Here is a 15,540-nt window from a genome sequence, read left to right as displayed (position 1 = left end):
TCCGGAACAGATTAATTGGCTTTCAATGCATTCCTATGGGAAACCGCATTTTGGTTTACAAATTTTTGGCAATACGAAAAGTCCCGCAGAACGCATTAAATTCGTAAACCGAGGTACGCCTATACACTTTTTTCATTTTAATGCAGAATAGCAAAATACACATCCCAATTTTTTGTGAAATATAAAAGATGTTACGCTGAGTAAATAGATGCCAAACGTGTCACGCTTTAAAATGGTGCAACGGCGACAACGTAAATTTTACTGTCCCTTGGTGACACTTTAAAAGCCTTCACAGGTTACCACTTTAGATTTAGACCAGGTTCACTTTGATGCAGTATAGGAAACGCTGCAAATCCTGTGCGTCTTCCGCACCACATTGCAATCGCACTGCGTTAATGCGATCTGGTGCGGGTGTCAAGGTTAAATTAATGACACCCTGAAACATCACAACACACAATGCGATTGCCAGAAATCACATTGCACGGGTGAGAACACCCATGCAATGCGATTCACCTGCGGGTAAAAAAAAGGTTCTGCACCTTTTTGGTGCAGATACGATGCAATTTGAGCCATAAAAAATGTATGGTTCTTGTGCAAATTACATGCGGTGTCCCGCACCACATTAGTGTGAACCTGGTCTTACAGAGGAGGTCTGGTGCTGGAATTACTGCCCATAATCCAGGGCCGCTGTTTGAAATGATGTGCCATACAGCCTACCTGATAGGGCCTCATTTGACCCCGCCCTTGACCACACCCCTGGCCCCTTCCCTGACCCCACCTCAAAACAAAATGCATCTTTGTCTTCAAGTGCATGCAGTAGAAGAGGAAGGATTTACAAATCCAAGTGTAAATATGGCCTAAAGCTACAGGGCTTTTTTTCTCATAGAATAGGTGCAGGAACTCTAGCACGCCCCCATCACACCACTCGCCATTACCATCAACAACACCCCCTTAGTGTGCTACATTCAGCAAAGTTTAGCAGTTTATTATGCGCAAAATACAGAATTCAGGGGTGCGCTATGAACATAGTAAAGAGTTAAGGAGAGCATTACACAGGGAGTACAGGGTTTGAGCAGTTCTACTTGAGTTCCTAGTTGAGGAGTGCACTACACACAGAGTGCAGACTTCAGGATTGTGCTACATACAGAGTGCAGGGTTCAGGATTGTGCTACGTACAGAGTGCAAGGGCTCAGGATTGTGCTACGTACACAGTGCAGGGCTCAGGATTCTGCTATGTACAGTGTGCAGGATTCAGGATTGTGCTACATACAGAGTGCAGGGTTCAGGATTGTGCTGCGTACAGAGTTCAGGATTGTGCTATGTACAGTGTGCAGGGTTCAGGACTGTGCTACATTCAGAGTGCTGGGTTCAGGATTGAGCTATGTACAGTGTGCAGGGTTCAGGATTTTGCTACGTACAGAGTGCAGGGTTCAGGATTGCTACGTACAGTGTGCAGGTTTCAGGATTGTGCTACGTTCAGTGTGCATGGTTCAGGATTGTGCTACGTACAGAGTGCAGGGCTCAGGATTGTGCTACGTATAGAGTGCAGGGTTCAGGATTGTGCTACATACAGAGTGCAGGGCTTAGGATTGTGCTACGTACACAGTGCAGGGTTCAGGATTGTTCTGCTTATAGAGTTCAGGATTGTGCTACGTTCAGTGTACAGGGTTCAGGATTGTGCTACATACAGAGTGCAGGGCTCAGGATTATGCTACATACAGAGTGCAGGGCTCAGGATTGTGCTACGTACACAGTGCAGGGTTCAGGATTGTTCTGCTTATAGAGTTCAGGATTGTGCTAAGTAAAGTGTGCAGGATTCAGGATTGTGCTACATACAGAGTGCAGGATTCAGGATTGTGCTGCGTACAGAGTTCAGGATTGTGCTGTATACCAGCTGTGACCAGCTGGCATGAGCTCCGGCTGGTAGATCGGGACTCCCGGTGGGATGGAAGATCCCGTTAAAGCCATGAAAAGTGGTGGGAAGGGGGGACATCTCCTCTCGCGGTTTGTAATGGCAGCTAAGCACTCCGATTGCTATTACAAGAGAGCTGACCATCGGCTCTAAAAACGGTACCAGCAGGTGCAGGCATTGTCTCGATATAATGGCTCAAACTTGCTAGAGCTGAAGTGGATATACTGTATACATTATTACGGAAGAGTATTCTGTTATTTCTTTGTTGTTTGTACATTTTATAGGCTTCCTGTTTTACTTTAGCAAAGGTGGTAGTTTGTAGATTGCTATTGCAATGCTAAAGTGACACTGTCACCACAAGGGGATTTGTGTTTAACCCCTTCGTGACCCAGTTTTGCAGCTTTGACATGTGTTAATAATACTGTACATATCACAACTACTTAGTGTATCCAAGTGGATTATACCTTGTTTTTTTTTTAAGGTCAACTATACAGCTAAATTTTAAAAAATATTTTTTTTCTACTATTTTGGGGCAGTTTTCCTTTGATAATAATAAAAACAAATCAGAAGATACTTTAAAAAACACGTGACAGATATCTCCTGATTTCTTTTTTATTATCAAAGGAAAACTTGCCCAAAATAGTAAAAAAAAAATATTTTTTTATGTATCTGTATATTCCTTGCTACTACCACAACCTACCCCAAAGAATAGCTGAAAATAAATTTTAAAGAACTCTGATTCAGATTCTCTCTGCAGCTTTTTCTACAGAGCAAAAACAGGTAGACCTCTACTACAAAGTGTGTTAAAATCATTCCAATGTACTGCACATACAGTTGCAAGAAAAAGTATGTGAACCCCTTGGGATTACGTGGAGTTTTGCATGAATTGGGCATAAAATGTGCTCTGAACGTCATTTAAGTCACAACAATAGAAGAACACAGTCTGCTGAACATTATACTACACAAAGATTAGATGTTGCCATGGTTTAATTGCACATAATATGTAAACATTCACAGTGCAGGGAGGAAAAAGTATGTGAGGCCCTAGCTTAGTGACTTCTCCCAGAGCTAATTGAAGCAAGGAGTGAGCCAACCTTGACTCCAATCAGTGTGATGATATTGGATGTGTTGCTGACAGCTGTCCTGCCCTTAAAAAACACACACCTGTTTTGGGTTTACTGGTTTCAAGAAGCACTGTCTGATGTGAACCATGCCTCGCAGAAAAGAGCTCTCAGAAGACCTACGATCAAGAATTGTTGACTTGCATGAAGCTGGAAAGGGTTACAAAAGTATCTCCAAAAGCCTTGCTGTTCATGTGTCCACGGTAAGACAGACTGTCTACAAATGGAGAAAGTTTAGCACTGTTGCTACTCTCCCTAGGCGTTGTCATCCTGTAAAAATGACTGCAAGAGCACAGCGCAGAATGCTGCATGAGGTAAAGAAGAATCCTAGAGTGTCAGCTAAAGACCTACAGAAATCTCTGGCACATGCTAATATTTTTGTTGACACATCTACAATAAGGAAAACATTAAACAAGAATGGAGTACATGGGAGGACACCACGGAGGAAGCCATTGCTGTCCAAAAAGAATATTGCAGCACGTTTGAAGTCTGCAAAAGAGCACCTGGATGTTCCACAGCACTACAGGCAAAATATACTGTGGACAGATGAAACCAAGATTGAGTTGTTTGGGAAGAACACACAACACTATGTGTGGAGAAAAAAAGGCACAGCACACTAACATCAAAACCTCATCCCAACTGTAAAACATGGCGGAGGGAGCATCATGGTTTGGGGCTGCTTTGCAGCCTCTGGGCCTGGACAGATTGTTGTCATTGATGGGAAAATGAATTCCAGAGTTTATCAAGACATTTTGCAGGAAAACGTACGACCATCTGTCCGCCAACTGAAGCTCCGCAGAGGATGGGTGATGCAACAGGACAATGACCCAAAGCATACAAGTCATTCAACAAAACAATGGCTGCAACAGCACAGAATACACCTTCTGGAGTGGCCCAGTCAGAGTACTGACTTCAACCCGATTGAAATGCTGTGGCATGACCTTAAGAGAGCGATTCACACCAGACATCCCAAGAATATTGCTACACTGAAACAGTTTTGTGAAGAGGAGTGGTCCAAAATTACTCCAGATCGTTGTGCAGGTCTGATCTGCAACTACAGGAAACGTTTGGTTGAGGTTATTGCTGCCAAAGGAGGGTCAACCAGTTATTAAGTCCAAAGGTTCACATACTTTTTCCTCCCTGCACTGTGAATGTTTACATGTTATGTGCAATTAAACCATGGCAACATCTAATGTTTGTGTAGTATTATGTTCAGCAGACTGTGTTCTTCTAATGTTGTGACTTAGATGATGTTCAGAGCACATTTTATGCCCAATTCATGCAAAACTCCACGTAATCCCAAGGGGTTCACATACTTTTTCTTGCAACTGTAGATCCTCCAGAGGGGATTGGTTTTTTTTTCTCACAACAAAAGTGGAGTTACTCTCTGCATTTAGAGTTGGTTCACACCAGATGCTTTCCAGTGTGTTTTTAAACTGCATCAAAAACACATGCACAGTGCTTTCCATGTATTCCAATAGCCCTAGTTCACACCATTGCAGTCTGTTCCTCTGCAGTCAACAAAAGTAGAACCTGCTGCATTTTTCATCTGGAATGCACTGGAACACATGTAAACATTTCAGAATGTATGTAAATGCACAAGAACGCTCATTGTTCTGAATTAGGATAAAGATTTTATAAGTGCAAAAATAAAAAAAGAGGAAAAAACACACTGGAACACACTGAAAATACATCAAAAACTATTGGAAACACATTGTGGTGTGAACCAGCCCTAAGGTAAAACATTCCCCATTACCTGTCTTCTCCCTGAATCCCCGCTGTGGTAAGGATGATGTCCTATGTCCTCCCTCTGCCTACTGGAATGTCTTTGTCACACATCCCAGCAGGTAGTATGGCAGCGTTTCATTTACAATATCGATTTGCATACGCAGACATGTGGTGAGTCTTAGTCTGGTCCCCATATAGACAGATACCTACAGTGTGTCTGCACATGTGCAACAGCCTTGTGTTCCCCATGCATGTGCAGACAAGCTCCAGGTCTCTGCCAGGGGGAATCCCAGAGTTTCCTTATTCATGTGAGAACATGCAATGTCTGCACATGAATTCATGAATTTCATCTCATTTCAGGATGGGAGCATGGAAACAGAGATATTTGGATAACAGAGAGGCAATGCTGGACTCCAGGGACTAGTAAGTGGGGTTTTTGTTTTATGTTTTTTAACCAAAGAGGGACATAAAATTTAATTTTAGGTTGGTAGAATGAGGCTCCTCTTTAAAGTAATACTGAAGCCTCATATTTTTTTTCCTTATTCAGGGAGAACAAAATATCAGCACAAAACATCCCGTTCCCCTTCTCAGGACCACAGGAGGACTGACAGCTCATGGGACCCCTGGGCAATTGGGGATCATGGGGCCTCTGTGTCCTTGACCACACTCAAAGCACACCCAAAAAAGTCTATAAAAAGGTACCAGGGGCATTTCATGGGGCCCCCTACTGACTCTGGGCCCTCGGGCAGTGCCCCAGTGCTCTAATGGTCAGTCCCCCCCTGCTCAGGACTACTTGTCCTATGATTCCAAGCACTACTGCATATTCATACCCTATATTGGTCCTCTGTGCCATAGCCACAGTCCGCAGTCCAGGGCTAGGTTGTCTCTCTGGGAAGTGCAGGAGAATGGAGCCACCCCAAAAGAGGAAATGTGAGGCAGCAATCATCTGGCCAGCTCAGTGAAGAGAGAAAGAAAGCTTTTAAGAAGCAGACAAAGTAGGTACCCAGGTGTCACGTACCTGATAGAAGTCTAATTGACGAGGTCAGCCTCTGTTGTATCTCCAACCCAGGCCCAACTGAAGGTGGAACAGATGGTGCCGAGGGACAGGAGAAACACAAGTGCCTGTGGATATTGATTGCAGAACTTGCGGCTGGAGATATAACCTCGGTAAATCAAGCAGGGCATCCAGTCAGGAACAGAGGAGATGCCGGAACGGCCAGCTGAGGTTAAGGAAGCACTCCATTGGAACGGCAAGATCTGGGTACGTGGCTTGCCGGAGCTGATATAATAGATAGCCAGGACAAGCACTCAGCAGGACTGTAGAGCCAAACTGGAGCCGGGAGCATAGTCAGAGTAATAGCCAGGGTCAGCAACGAGCAGGCGATGAGGTACCGGAACATCAGACAGGGACGAGGTAAGGAGGAAGCCAGGAACCTTCCTGCCCAGGCCAGTTTTCAGCTTTCAGCGCTGTCACATTTTGAATGACAATTGCGCAGTCATGCAACACTGTACCCTTATGAAATTTTTATAATTTGAGACAGATAGAACTTTCTTTTGGTGGTATTTAATCACCTCTGTGTTTTTATTTTTTGCTAAACAAACCAAAAACAACTGAAAAGTTTGAAAATAAAAAAGTTTTTTCTTAGGTTTTGTTATAAAATTTTGTAAATAAGTGATTTTTCTCCTTCACTGATGTGCGCTAATGAGGCTGCAGTGATGGGCACTGATAGGCTGCACTGATGGGCACTGATAGGTGGCACTGATGACGAGGCACTAGTAGGTGGTACTGATGGACATTGACAGACACCACTGATGGGCACTGAAAGGCAGCACTCATATATGGGACTGATAGGCAGCACTGATAGGCAGCACTGGCTGGTTCTGATAGGCGGCACTGACTGGCACTGTTAGGTGGCACTGACTGGCACTGTAAGATGGCACTGATAGAGGGCACTAATGCGCATTGATAGGCGGCACTGATGCGCACTGATAGGCAGCACTGATGCACACTGATAGGCGGCACTGACTGGAACTGATAGGTGGCACTGATTGGCAGCATTGATAGGTGGCACTGACTGGCACTGATAGGTGACATTGAAAGGCAGCTCAGATGGGCACTGATATGTGGCATTGATGTGCACTGGTAGGCACTGATATGTGGCATTGATGAGGCACTGATGGGCACTGGTAGGTGGCATTGATGAGCAATGACAGCTGGAATTGATGGACACTGACAGGTAGCACTGCTGGGGCTACACTGATCATCAGGGCACACGCATGCACGGTTAGAGTAGGAGGACGGCATATGACGTCCTCCCAGAACGAGAGAACCGCCTTGCGCCCGCCATTACCTAAGGTAATGGCAGGCGCAAGGCGGTTAAATAGTCAGTCTGGCACCAGAAACTGTGGACACGCTCCCACATGTGTGCACCCGTGTGAGCGCATTCACGAGCCTATGCTCATTTTTATTAGCAGTGCGCCGTGCTCATTTATATGCATGATGTTGCGCATGCGCATTTCTATGCGCCAGCCGCCGTACAGGAATTCCCTTATACCAGGTAAGCTGCTAAATGTTATTGCAGTTTTATGGTTTTATAACATTTTAAACCAGGTGTCTCCAAACCTTCTAAAGAAAGGGCCAGTTTACTATCTTTCAGCCTTTGGGGGGGGGGGGGGGCGGACTGTGGCCAGCAGCAATTTTCATGGTATCAAAGGGCATAAACATCGCCACATTTAGTATTAGGGGGAGGAATAGTGCCACATGGTTGGTATCATTAGGAGGCAGTGTTAATTTTGTTGACTAAAATTTTACTAAAACTAAAACAATTCAGATGAATAAAATACGACTAAAATAATTCAGATGACTAAAATACGACTAAAACTACAACAATTCAAATTACTAAAATACAACTAAAACTAAAACAATTCAGATAACTAAAATAGAACTAAAACTAAAATGACATTTTAGTCAAAAGACTGCCAAAAAATAAAATGGAGATTTGATGTCAAAATTAACACTGGTCCTATGTCACAATAGCTAAATCTGGGTCTGTAGAGCATGTTCAAAGCTTAATACCATAAATAATAATATGTTATTAGATCTTTTACTCCAGAAGTGTATAACGAGTTTGGATATTATAGAGAAATGCTTAAATAATGCAATACAATTTAACTAAACCCATTCGATTTTATTATTCGATTTTATTCAACTAAAATACGACTAGAACTAAAACAATTCAGATGACTAAAATATGACTAAAACAAAACAAATTTGACGTAAAAATTAACACTGTTAGGAGGAATAGTGCCCCATCGTTGGTGTCAGTTGGTAGAATAATGTCTCATATCAGCAAGTGGAATAGTGCCCCAAGAGCTGGATAAAGGGCCACATCTGGCCCCAGGGCCACAGTTTGGGGACCACTGTTTTAAACCCTAAACCTGTATGCATATATGTGGAAGCACAGCAGTGGGTTTGATACCGAGCTGTCTCTGTATAGAACCAGCATTGCTGTTTTGTGCCAGGAGAGTGCTCAATCAGTGCCTCCAGTACAGTAACAACACTGTTACTGATAGCGCCAGGTTTAGGATCAGGAGTCAGTGGGAGTGAGCTGATGATCACAAGGATCATATGACCAGGAAGCCCATGTAATACTTTACTAGTAACCCTTGTGTTGAAATGTTGCAGTTTCATCTTTTCCAGGTGGCAACCGACTTGTATTCGATGTATGACATGACCAAATGAACCACAGCTTGCAGCAAAGAGTATCAAGTATTTGACATACCCAAAGTGTTAAATACCTGCTGTGGCTGGGAAGAAGCAAAGTTGTGACGTTTTAACACATAGCAACACAGGGGTTGTCCGAAAGGGAAATAGGCAAGGCATAGATGATGAAATTTTCTTTCCTGCAACCACAGGTTGTAGAAAAGAAAATCGCTTGATTCACCCATCCACACAGTCAGTGTTGACGGGGGAATCCCTTCCGCAGCGCTATTGTGTTTTGCCAGCAGGGATCCTTCCCTGCCAGCAAAACACATCGAGTACTGCTGGTGGCTGTAGCTGCTTGCAGTAGGCACATGCAAAAAATCCGACAGGCTGATTGTACTGAGGTCGATTGATGGATCTACTTCAGAACAACTAGCCTGCCCATAAATGGATCGCATCTCGGCTGATCCCTGCCAAACCGGCTGAGATTCGATCCAACTATGGCTGGCTATTGAGTCTGTTTTTTTACAGGATGTTCTATAAGTACAAGTCACCCTATGGTGATAAGGTCAGCTGAGGTAAGATACCAGCGATGCAAAGGATGCATTTTTAATGTCAGCTTATTCATAACTTTGCATTGTGTAGCCTGCAAAGTAGGAAGTAAAGTCTGAACATGTAATGTTAAAAAATGGCTTATGCAGTGCTTGTGTAGAATTACAAACTATAAGCAGGAACATACTGTACTTTCTTTATGACTGACACATACTGGTACACGTTTTTGCATTAGAAAAAAGTCTTAAAGTCTTAGATTTAGATTTAAAAATTAAAAAGCCTATACATTCATGTTGAAGCATTTCCCAAACAGAGTGCTGCTTCCATTGTTGCAAGACAGAGAAAAATCTTTTTTTTGGGGGCAGTTTTAATCATTTATAGCTAGCTGCCAATTAAAACTAGATTGTAAGCTCCAAGGAGCAGGGCCCTCGAACTCCTCGTGTATTGAATTGTATTGTTCCTGTACTGTCTCGTGTACTGTCTCCCATTATAATGTACAGTGCTGAGCAAACTGTTGGCGCTATATAAATCCTGTATAATTATAATAATAATAATAAAGTCTATAAGTAGGTTTAATAGCATTAATCCTTTTAACAACAAGGGGATACTGATCAATTTCCTCATTTGTGGTGCATTCCAGTAACAGTATGTACACTGCTCAAAAAAATGAAAGGAACACTTTGAAAATACATCAGATCTCAATGGGGAAAAATATAATGCTGGATATCTATACTGATATGGACTGGGTAATGTGTTAGGAACATGGATGCCCCATCGTTTGATGGAAATGAAAATTATCAACCTACAGGGAGACTGAATTCAAAGACACCAGGAAAATCAAAGTGAAAAAATATGAATAGAGGTCTGTGCGTCCCTCCCCAGACCATCACTGACCCACCACCAAAACGGTCATGCTGAACGATGCTACAGGCAGCATAACATTCTCTACAGCTTCTCCACACCCTTTCACGTCTGTCACATGTGCACAGGGTGAACCTGCTCTCATCTGTGAAAAGCACAGGGTGCCAGTGGCAGACCTGCCATTTCTGGTGTTCAATGGCAAATGCCAATTGAACTCTATGGTGCCGGGCAGTGAGCACAGGGCCCACTAGAGGACATCGGGCCCTCGGGCCACCCTCATGAAGTCTGTATCTGATTGTTTGGTCAAAGACATTTATACCAGTGACCTGCTGGAGGTCATTTTGTAGGACTCTGGCAGTGCTCATCCTGTTCCTCCTTGCACAAAGGAGCAGATACCGGTCCTGCTGATGGGTTAAGGACCTTTTGCGGCCCTGTCCACCTCTCCTAGAGTAACTGCCTGTCTCCTGGAAACTCCTCCATGCTCTTGAGACTGTGCTGGGAGACACAGCAAACCTTCTGGCAATGGCATGGATGTGCCATCCTGGAGGAGTTGGACTGCCTCTGCAACCTCTGTAGGATCCAGGTATCGCCTCATGCTACCAGTAGTGACACTGACCCTAGTCAAATGCAAAACTAGTGAAAAACAGTAAGAAAAGATGAGTAGGGAAAAAATGTCAGTGGCCTCCACTTTTAAAACCATTCCTGTTTTAGGGGTCGTCTCATTGCTGCCCTTATCTAGTACACCTGTTGTTAATTTCATTAACACCAAACCAGCTGAAACAGTTTAATAACCCCCTCTGCTACTTAACTGACCAGAACAATATCCCAGAAGTTTAATTGACTTGATGCTATACTCTGATTAAAAAGTGTTCCTGTAATTTTTTTGAGCAGTGTAGTTGATCCATGAACATGTGAGTTCACAATATCAAATACCTGCAAGAAAGTTGCCTGAATCATATGTGTTCATGAGCTGTGGATTCTTCTTTGACCTGGAATGGCTGTTATGCCAATGGTAACTTACAGGGTCCTGGAATCTAAAAGCTCCATTTACACTTATTATTATTATTATTAGTATTCATAGATCAACAATAGTCCTTGTCCTCAAGGAGCTCATAATCAATACGCTTTAATGCATTTATGAAGGTTAGCCAATGTTTTAAATAGTAATGGTATTGATGTGCATAGTCAATTTTGTTGATCAATCAATGTGCAATACAGAGTCTATTGATGACAGGGGCAGCATATGACATTGTACATGGAAATGTGTGAATGCAGTCAAACACCTGGACTGACAGCAGTTTATCAATGTCATTTAATAGTGGTCACAAAGCAAAGGAGTGCTACTTCAAAATTCTGTCATTTAAGAAATTCTCTCTCTTTTTGTCCTACTATTCAGGAGATGGACTACTGCAATACGCACAGCTAATTTGTAGTTGAAACAGGGAAAAACTAGTAAAAATTTAGATCTGATAGGTACGGTATACATATGCATTTTGAATGGGCTGACAGCGCAGCTAAGCTTCCTAAAAAAAAAATGCACACAACCACATAGCACCGCAACAGACGTATAGTTCACATTTGTGCCTTGTATTGTTTTAAAGTGCATATGCTTTGAGATGTGCTGGCAATGTGTGTTGGGATGCCATTCCTTGATGTGTATTGATGTGGTATGAACTGTATCTATGTGTAATGTAAAATGCAATGCAAAGCATTTTGATGGGTTTCTGTTGATTTCGATATTTGGGTACTAAAAACGTTTGGACAGGGGGCATCTGGTTATGAATCCACAAAATACCCCTGGACACACAATATAACTGGTAAACTATCAAATTTCTTGTGTAAAAAATATATATAAACCTAGAGAATTTAGTCTGTCATGGTGACTTCTTGCCATCAACCAGAGCTCTACCCCAACCTTGCAACCCTGTAGTCCCTACACCTTTTGTCAGGAGGTAATCATAGACATACTGTCCACAGCATTGGTAAAGTTCTTTAATATTTCCAGTGTAACAAAAAGTAAATGCTTACCCACAACAGCTCATCACAGTAGTCATATGTAAAAAATACTAGACAATTATTTAGATGGATAGAAGAGGTTAATTGTTGGGTTTGAATCCACTTTAAACAATATCAGCTAAGATCAATACATGTAGTGCACTTTCACTTTTTTTACTTAAAACTTTTTTTAGAATTGGACATCTGTCACAACAAGTAATACTTTGTATTTTATTACACCATATTTATATGCTGACTTATCTAGGAACAGAAATTCATGCAAATGGAAAATGATCAAACATGTTGAGAATTCTAAATATCTACATTTCCAGTTCAACGTCCACAACTGTCCATATCTAAAAGGATGTTTACTTCTCATTAGAATAGGAATAGAGGGCTCAAAAGGCACTGTCTTTACACATCGTAGTATCATCTTTTACCAAGGGATAAGTATTGAAGGCTGGAAGGATGTTTGGTTTAGAAGGCTATGTTTTCTGTGGTGTCGATTCCTAGGTGTGGTCTCAAAGCAGGTTATATATGGAGGGGTGCCTGAGGACCAGGCTGGTGTTATCAGGAAGAAATCTTGATCTTTGGTCTGATGTTGCAGTACCTGAAGATTTAAGTATTACATACACTTTATTAAATTCATAAATGCATTTTTTGCTTTTGAGGTATTAACTTTCAGTTATGAAATTAGTGCATTGTAGGAAATGGCAGTGGTAAATAGGTATATTTACTCATGCAGGCAAAGTACAATTAATTGCTACCCACCTCAGCAGTACATACTCTGTTTATTCACTTGGAGTATTGGGGAGCATGTAATTTACTTAGCACCCTCCTACCTGGCAGCATTTGGGCTTGGTGATTGGCCACTTAGACACCCTGCACTGTTTTCTCAAAAAGTAACTCTACTTTTGTTAAGAAAAAAACAATCCCCTCTGGGTGATAAATGTGCATTGCAAGGATTTTAACAGCCTTTGTGGCTGCCTACCTTTTCCTGCTCTAGAAAAAAGCTGCTTATATCTCTGTGTCTTTTGGATACTGATTATGAAGGAGATTGACTGGTTTGTTACATTAAGCTGGTGCACTCTTCATGTTCTGATCAGAAGAATTGCAGTGTCTGCATCCCTGCAGAAGTAATTAGCCCATAGGGATTAACTAAACTAAAACTTCTGTTTCAGAGGATGCCTAAAACGTAGCTTGTATCTTAGTGTAGACTTCTGGGACAATCAGTGAGCCAATCACACAACCAGGAAATAACATTTCTTGGGGCTTTCTATACACCAGCTGTGTACAGAAGGCCACCAGACTGACATATTATATTGTACAGAATTACAATGACTTCAGGTTGAAAAGGAAAGCTTATTTTTAAAATTTTAAAACTACAATACAGCTGTGTAGCATTTGCATATGCTCTGTCATTGGGGAGGCACACCCCCTTCACATAGCATACAGGGGACAGAGCTGAGGCTGTCAATCACAGGCTGTGTGTTGGAGGTCAATTCTCTGTCACCTTTTTGTTCTTGGTGTAAGGAAAACTTGTCAGAAATTATTCATGCTGATAGCAGAGGAATGAAGCAGCAAACAGAAATGACACTTAGTGCTCTTAGTTAAGACAAGTACACACTATAGTGGGATATGCTTGGTTTACAGTATATTTTAAGCTTAAACATAGCTTGCTCACTTCTCTCCTGATGGCTGAACATTGCCACAGAGGATTAAAAGGCAGGAATGAGTATATACAGCTGGGGGTCCTCTCCCCGGCTATGCAGCAGCACACCTCAGCACTCCATCTTCCACCCAACTCTCCTGCTGGCCAGGCTCTTTCATATTTATGGGCATCCTGCCTGTGGATTGGCCAGATTCCCCTAAATATGCATATTGCACCTTCTGACTTCACCCACTAGCTTCTAGAAACTTCTCCAATCTTCCAGAACCAGGCAGAGGTACCAGAGGCCTGAGCTGTAGAGCCCTCTAGTCTGCCTAAAGTAAACTCATGGACTCACATCCAGGTTTCTAACAAGCCTCTAACTACACTACAAACTATGTAGTATTACATTTAAATCTTACACACGCAGAAAATCAATAAAACTAGATAATCAGAATTATCATTATTTCAAGGGAAGGGATCAAAGAGGTGTATTATGCATCTAAACAAATAACAAGGTATGCAGTGCTAAATAAATGTCTTTGAGAAACGCTGATAGAGATATCACTGTTGAAACACAATAATATTAATAGAAAACCTATCCAAGTTCCAAGTAAGGTGGATAACGAGCGTGTCTGCTCGAAACATGTTAGGGGACTCACCCAGCTGATGCCACTAACCACCAGGGAGCCATTAACCACCAGGGAGGTTGCAAGCTAACCTGGTTGATGCAGGCCCTAATGTGAGTGTTTTACCTTACTTTGGAATTTTACAATAAAGACATACTTCACTATCAATACATTTTTGCCTTGTGTCTCATTATTCTGTGAGTCATGAAAGGTGGACCATCGTAGGAGAAGTACTTACCAGGAGGCTGGATGTCGGTGGACCTACCGGTGAGCTGGATGGGACCCCAGAGTGAGTGCTGACATCCCCTGAGTGTCTACCAGAGTGACCGGATGCTGCCCGCAGTGGGAACCAGGCTCCTTTTCCGTTGATGGTACACCTGATGACATACATACAACGCTCAGTTTGTATGTTCTTATGGTAAGCGCATAAGTTTATTGGAATCTCCAGGATTTTTGCGTTGATTTTACGCTGAAGTGAACATTTGATTTTTATATTCTACAAACCTACATGGTTATATCCACCTTACTTGGAACTTGGATAGGTTTTCTATTAATATTATTGTTTCAACAGTGATATCTCTATCAGAGTTTTTCAAAGACATTTATTTAGCGCTGCATACCTTGTTATTTGTTTAGTCTAAAGGTATTGAGGTTTGCCCTGTATGCTAGCCGCTGTAGTTTTTTGTTTTGTTTTGTGCTCACTTACCTCATTATTATTTGTATTATGCATCTGTTCCTGCAGATATCTCACATTTTAGGATTTTGGGTGTGGTTTGACACAACTGTGATTGGTAATATTAGATTTTAGTTTGGATGACATGAGGGTAGGCAGCAATAAATCATTCATCATAGAAAAAACCCATAGATAAAGTATAAATGGACTGTGGTTATTTTAAATACAAACTTGTTAATGTATTATTCCGCATTGATCAAATTAAGTTTGCTGTAGCACAAGAAAAAATAATACCTGGAAATTTTGAAAAAGCCAGCAATTCTGTTGTTTTTAGGAACGAGGGGATAGTGATGGGCTGTATCCCCCAGAATCATAAGCACATGTCTGACAAGGCTGCAGGCCATTCTTGTCACAAGCTGGACAACGCAATGCACGGTAAGACTCTTTAAACCGGTTGGCTAGCATGGTAAATTTGCTGCCGTGGCATAAAGCACAAGGGGAGCATCCGGAGCCTTTACACTGTGGGCAGTGGTGAAAATTGTCCTCTTCCTACAATACACAAACAAGATAATACATAAGAAAAAATATTTCAGACTAGTAAATGAATATAGGTAAATGTATACATCTCTAAGGTTTGCTATATTTCAAGACAAAATCACACTTTAAACAAAATATGGGGAGCCTCTTTGTATTTTATCTTCAGTACAAAGAATTTTTA

The 15,540-nt window shown here is 42.0% G+C and overlaps 1 protein-coding gene across 2 annotated transcripts in view; it reads right to left on the bottom strand.

Moving 5' to 3' along the window:
* Positions 1-11,849: 11,849 nt before the first annotated feature.
* Positions 11,850-15,540, bottom strand: part of GRXCR2 (glutaredoxin and cysteine rich domain containing 2) — a 37,021-nt gene continuing 33,330 nt past the window's right edge. For both annotated transcript variants that reach the window (XM_089673054.1, XM_089673055.1), the window contains 2 exons: positions 15,117-15,371; positions 11,850-12,482 (listed from right to left, as the gene is read on the bottom strand). In XM_089673054.1, the coding sequence (XP_089529180.1) occupies positions 15,153-15,371 (219 nt within the window). In that variant the 3' untranslated portion in view covers positions 11,850-12,482; positions 15,117-15,152. The remainder of the gene's footprint in view (positions 12,483-15,116; positions 15,372-15,540) is intronic.

This window comes from Staurois parvus, unplaced genomic scaffold (assembly GCF_062004578.1).
Source record: "Staurois parvus isolate SC_StPar_1 unplaced genomic scaffold, SC_StPar_1.0 ptg000133l, whole genome shotgun sequence".
Lineage (NCBI taxonomy): Eukaryota > Metazoa > Chordata > Amphibia > Anura > Ranidae > Staurois > Staurois parvus.
The sequence above is the reverse complement of the archived record's forward strand: the minus strand, read 5'-3'. Positions and strand labels throughout refer to the sequence as shown.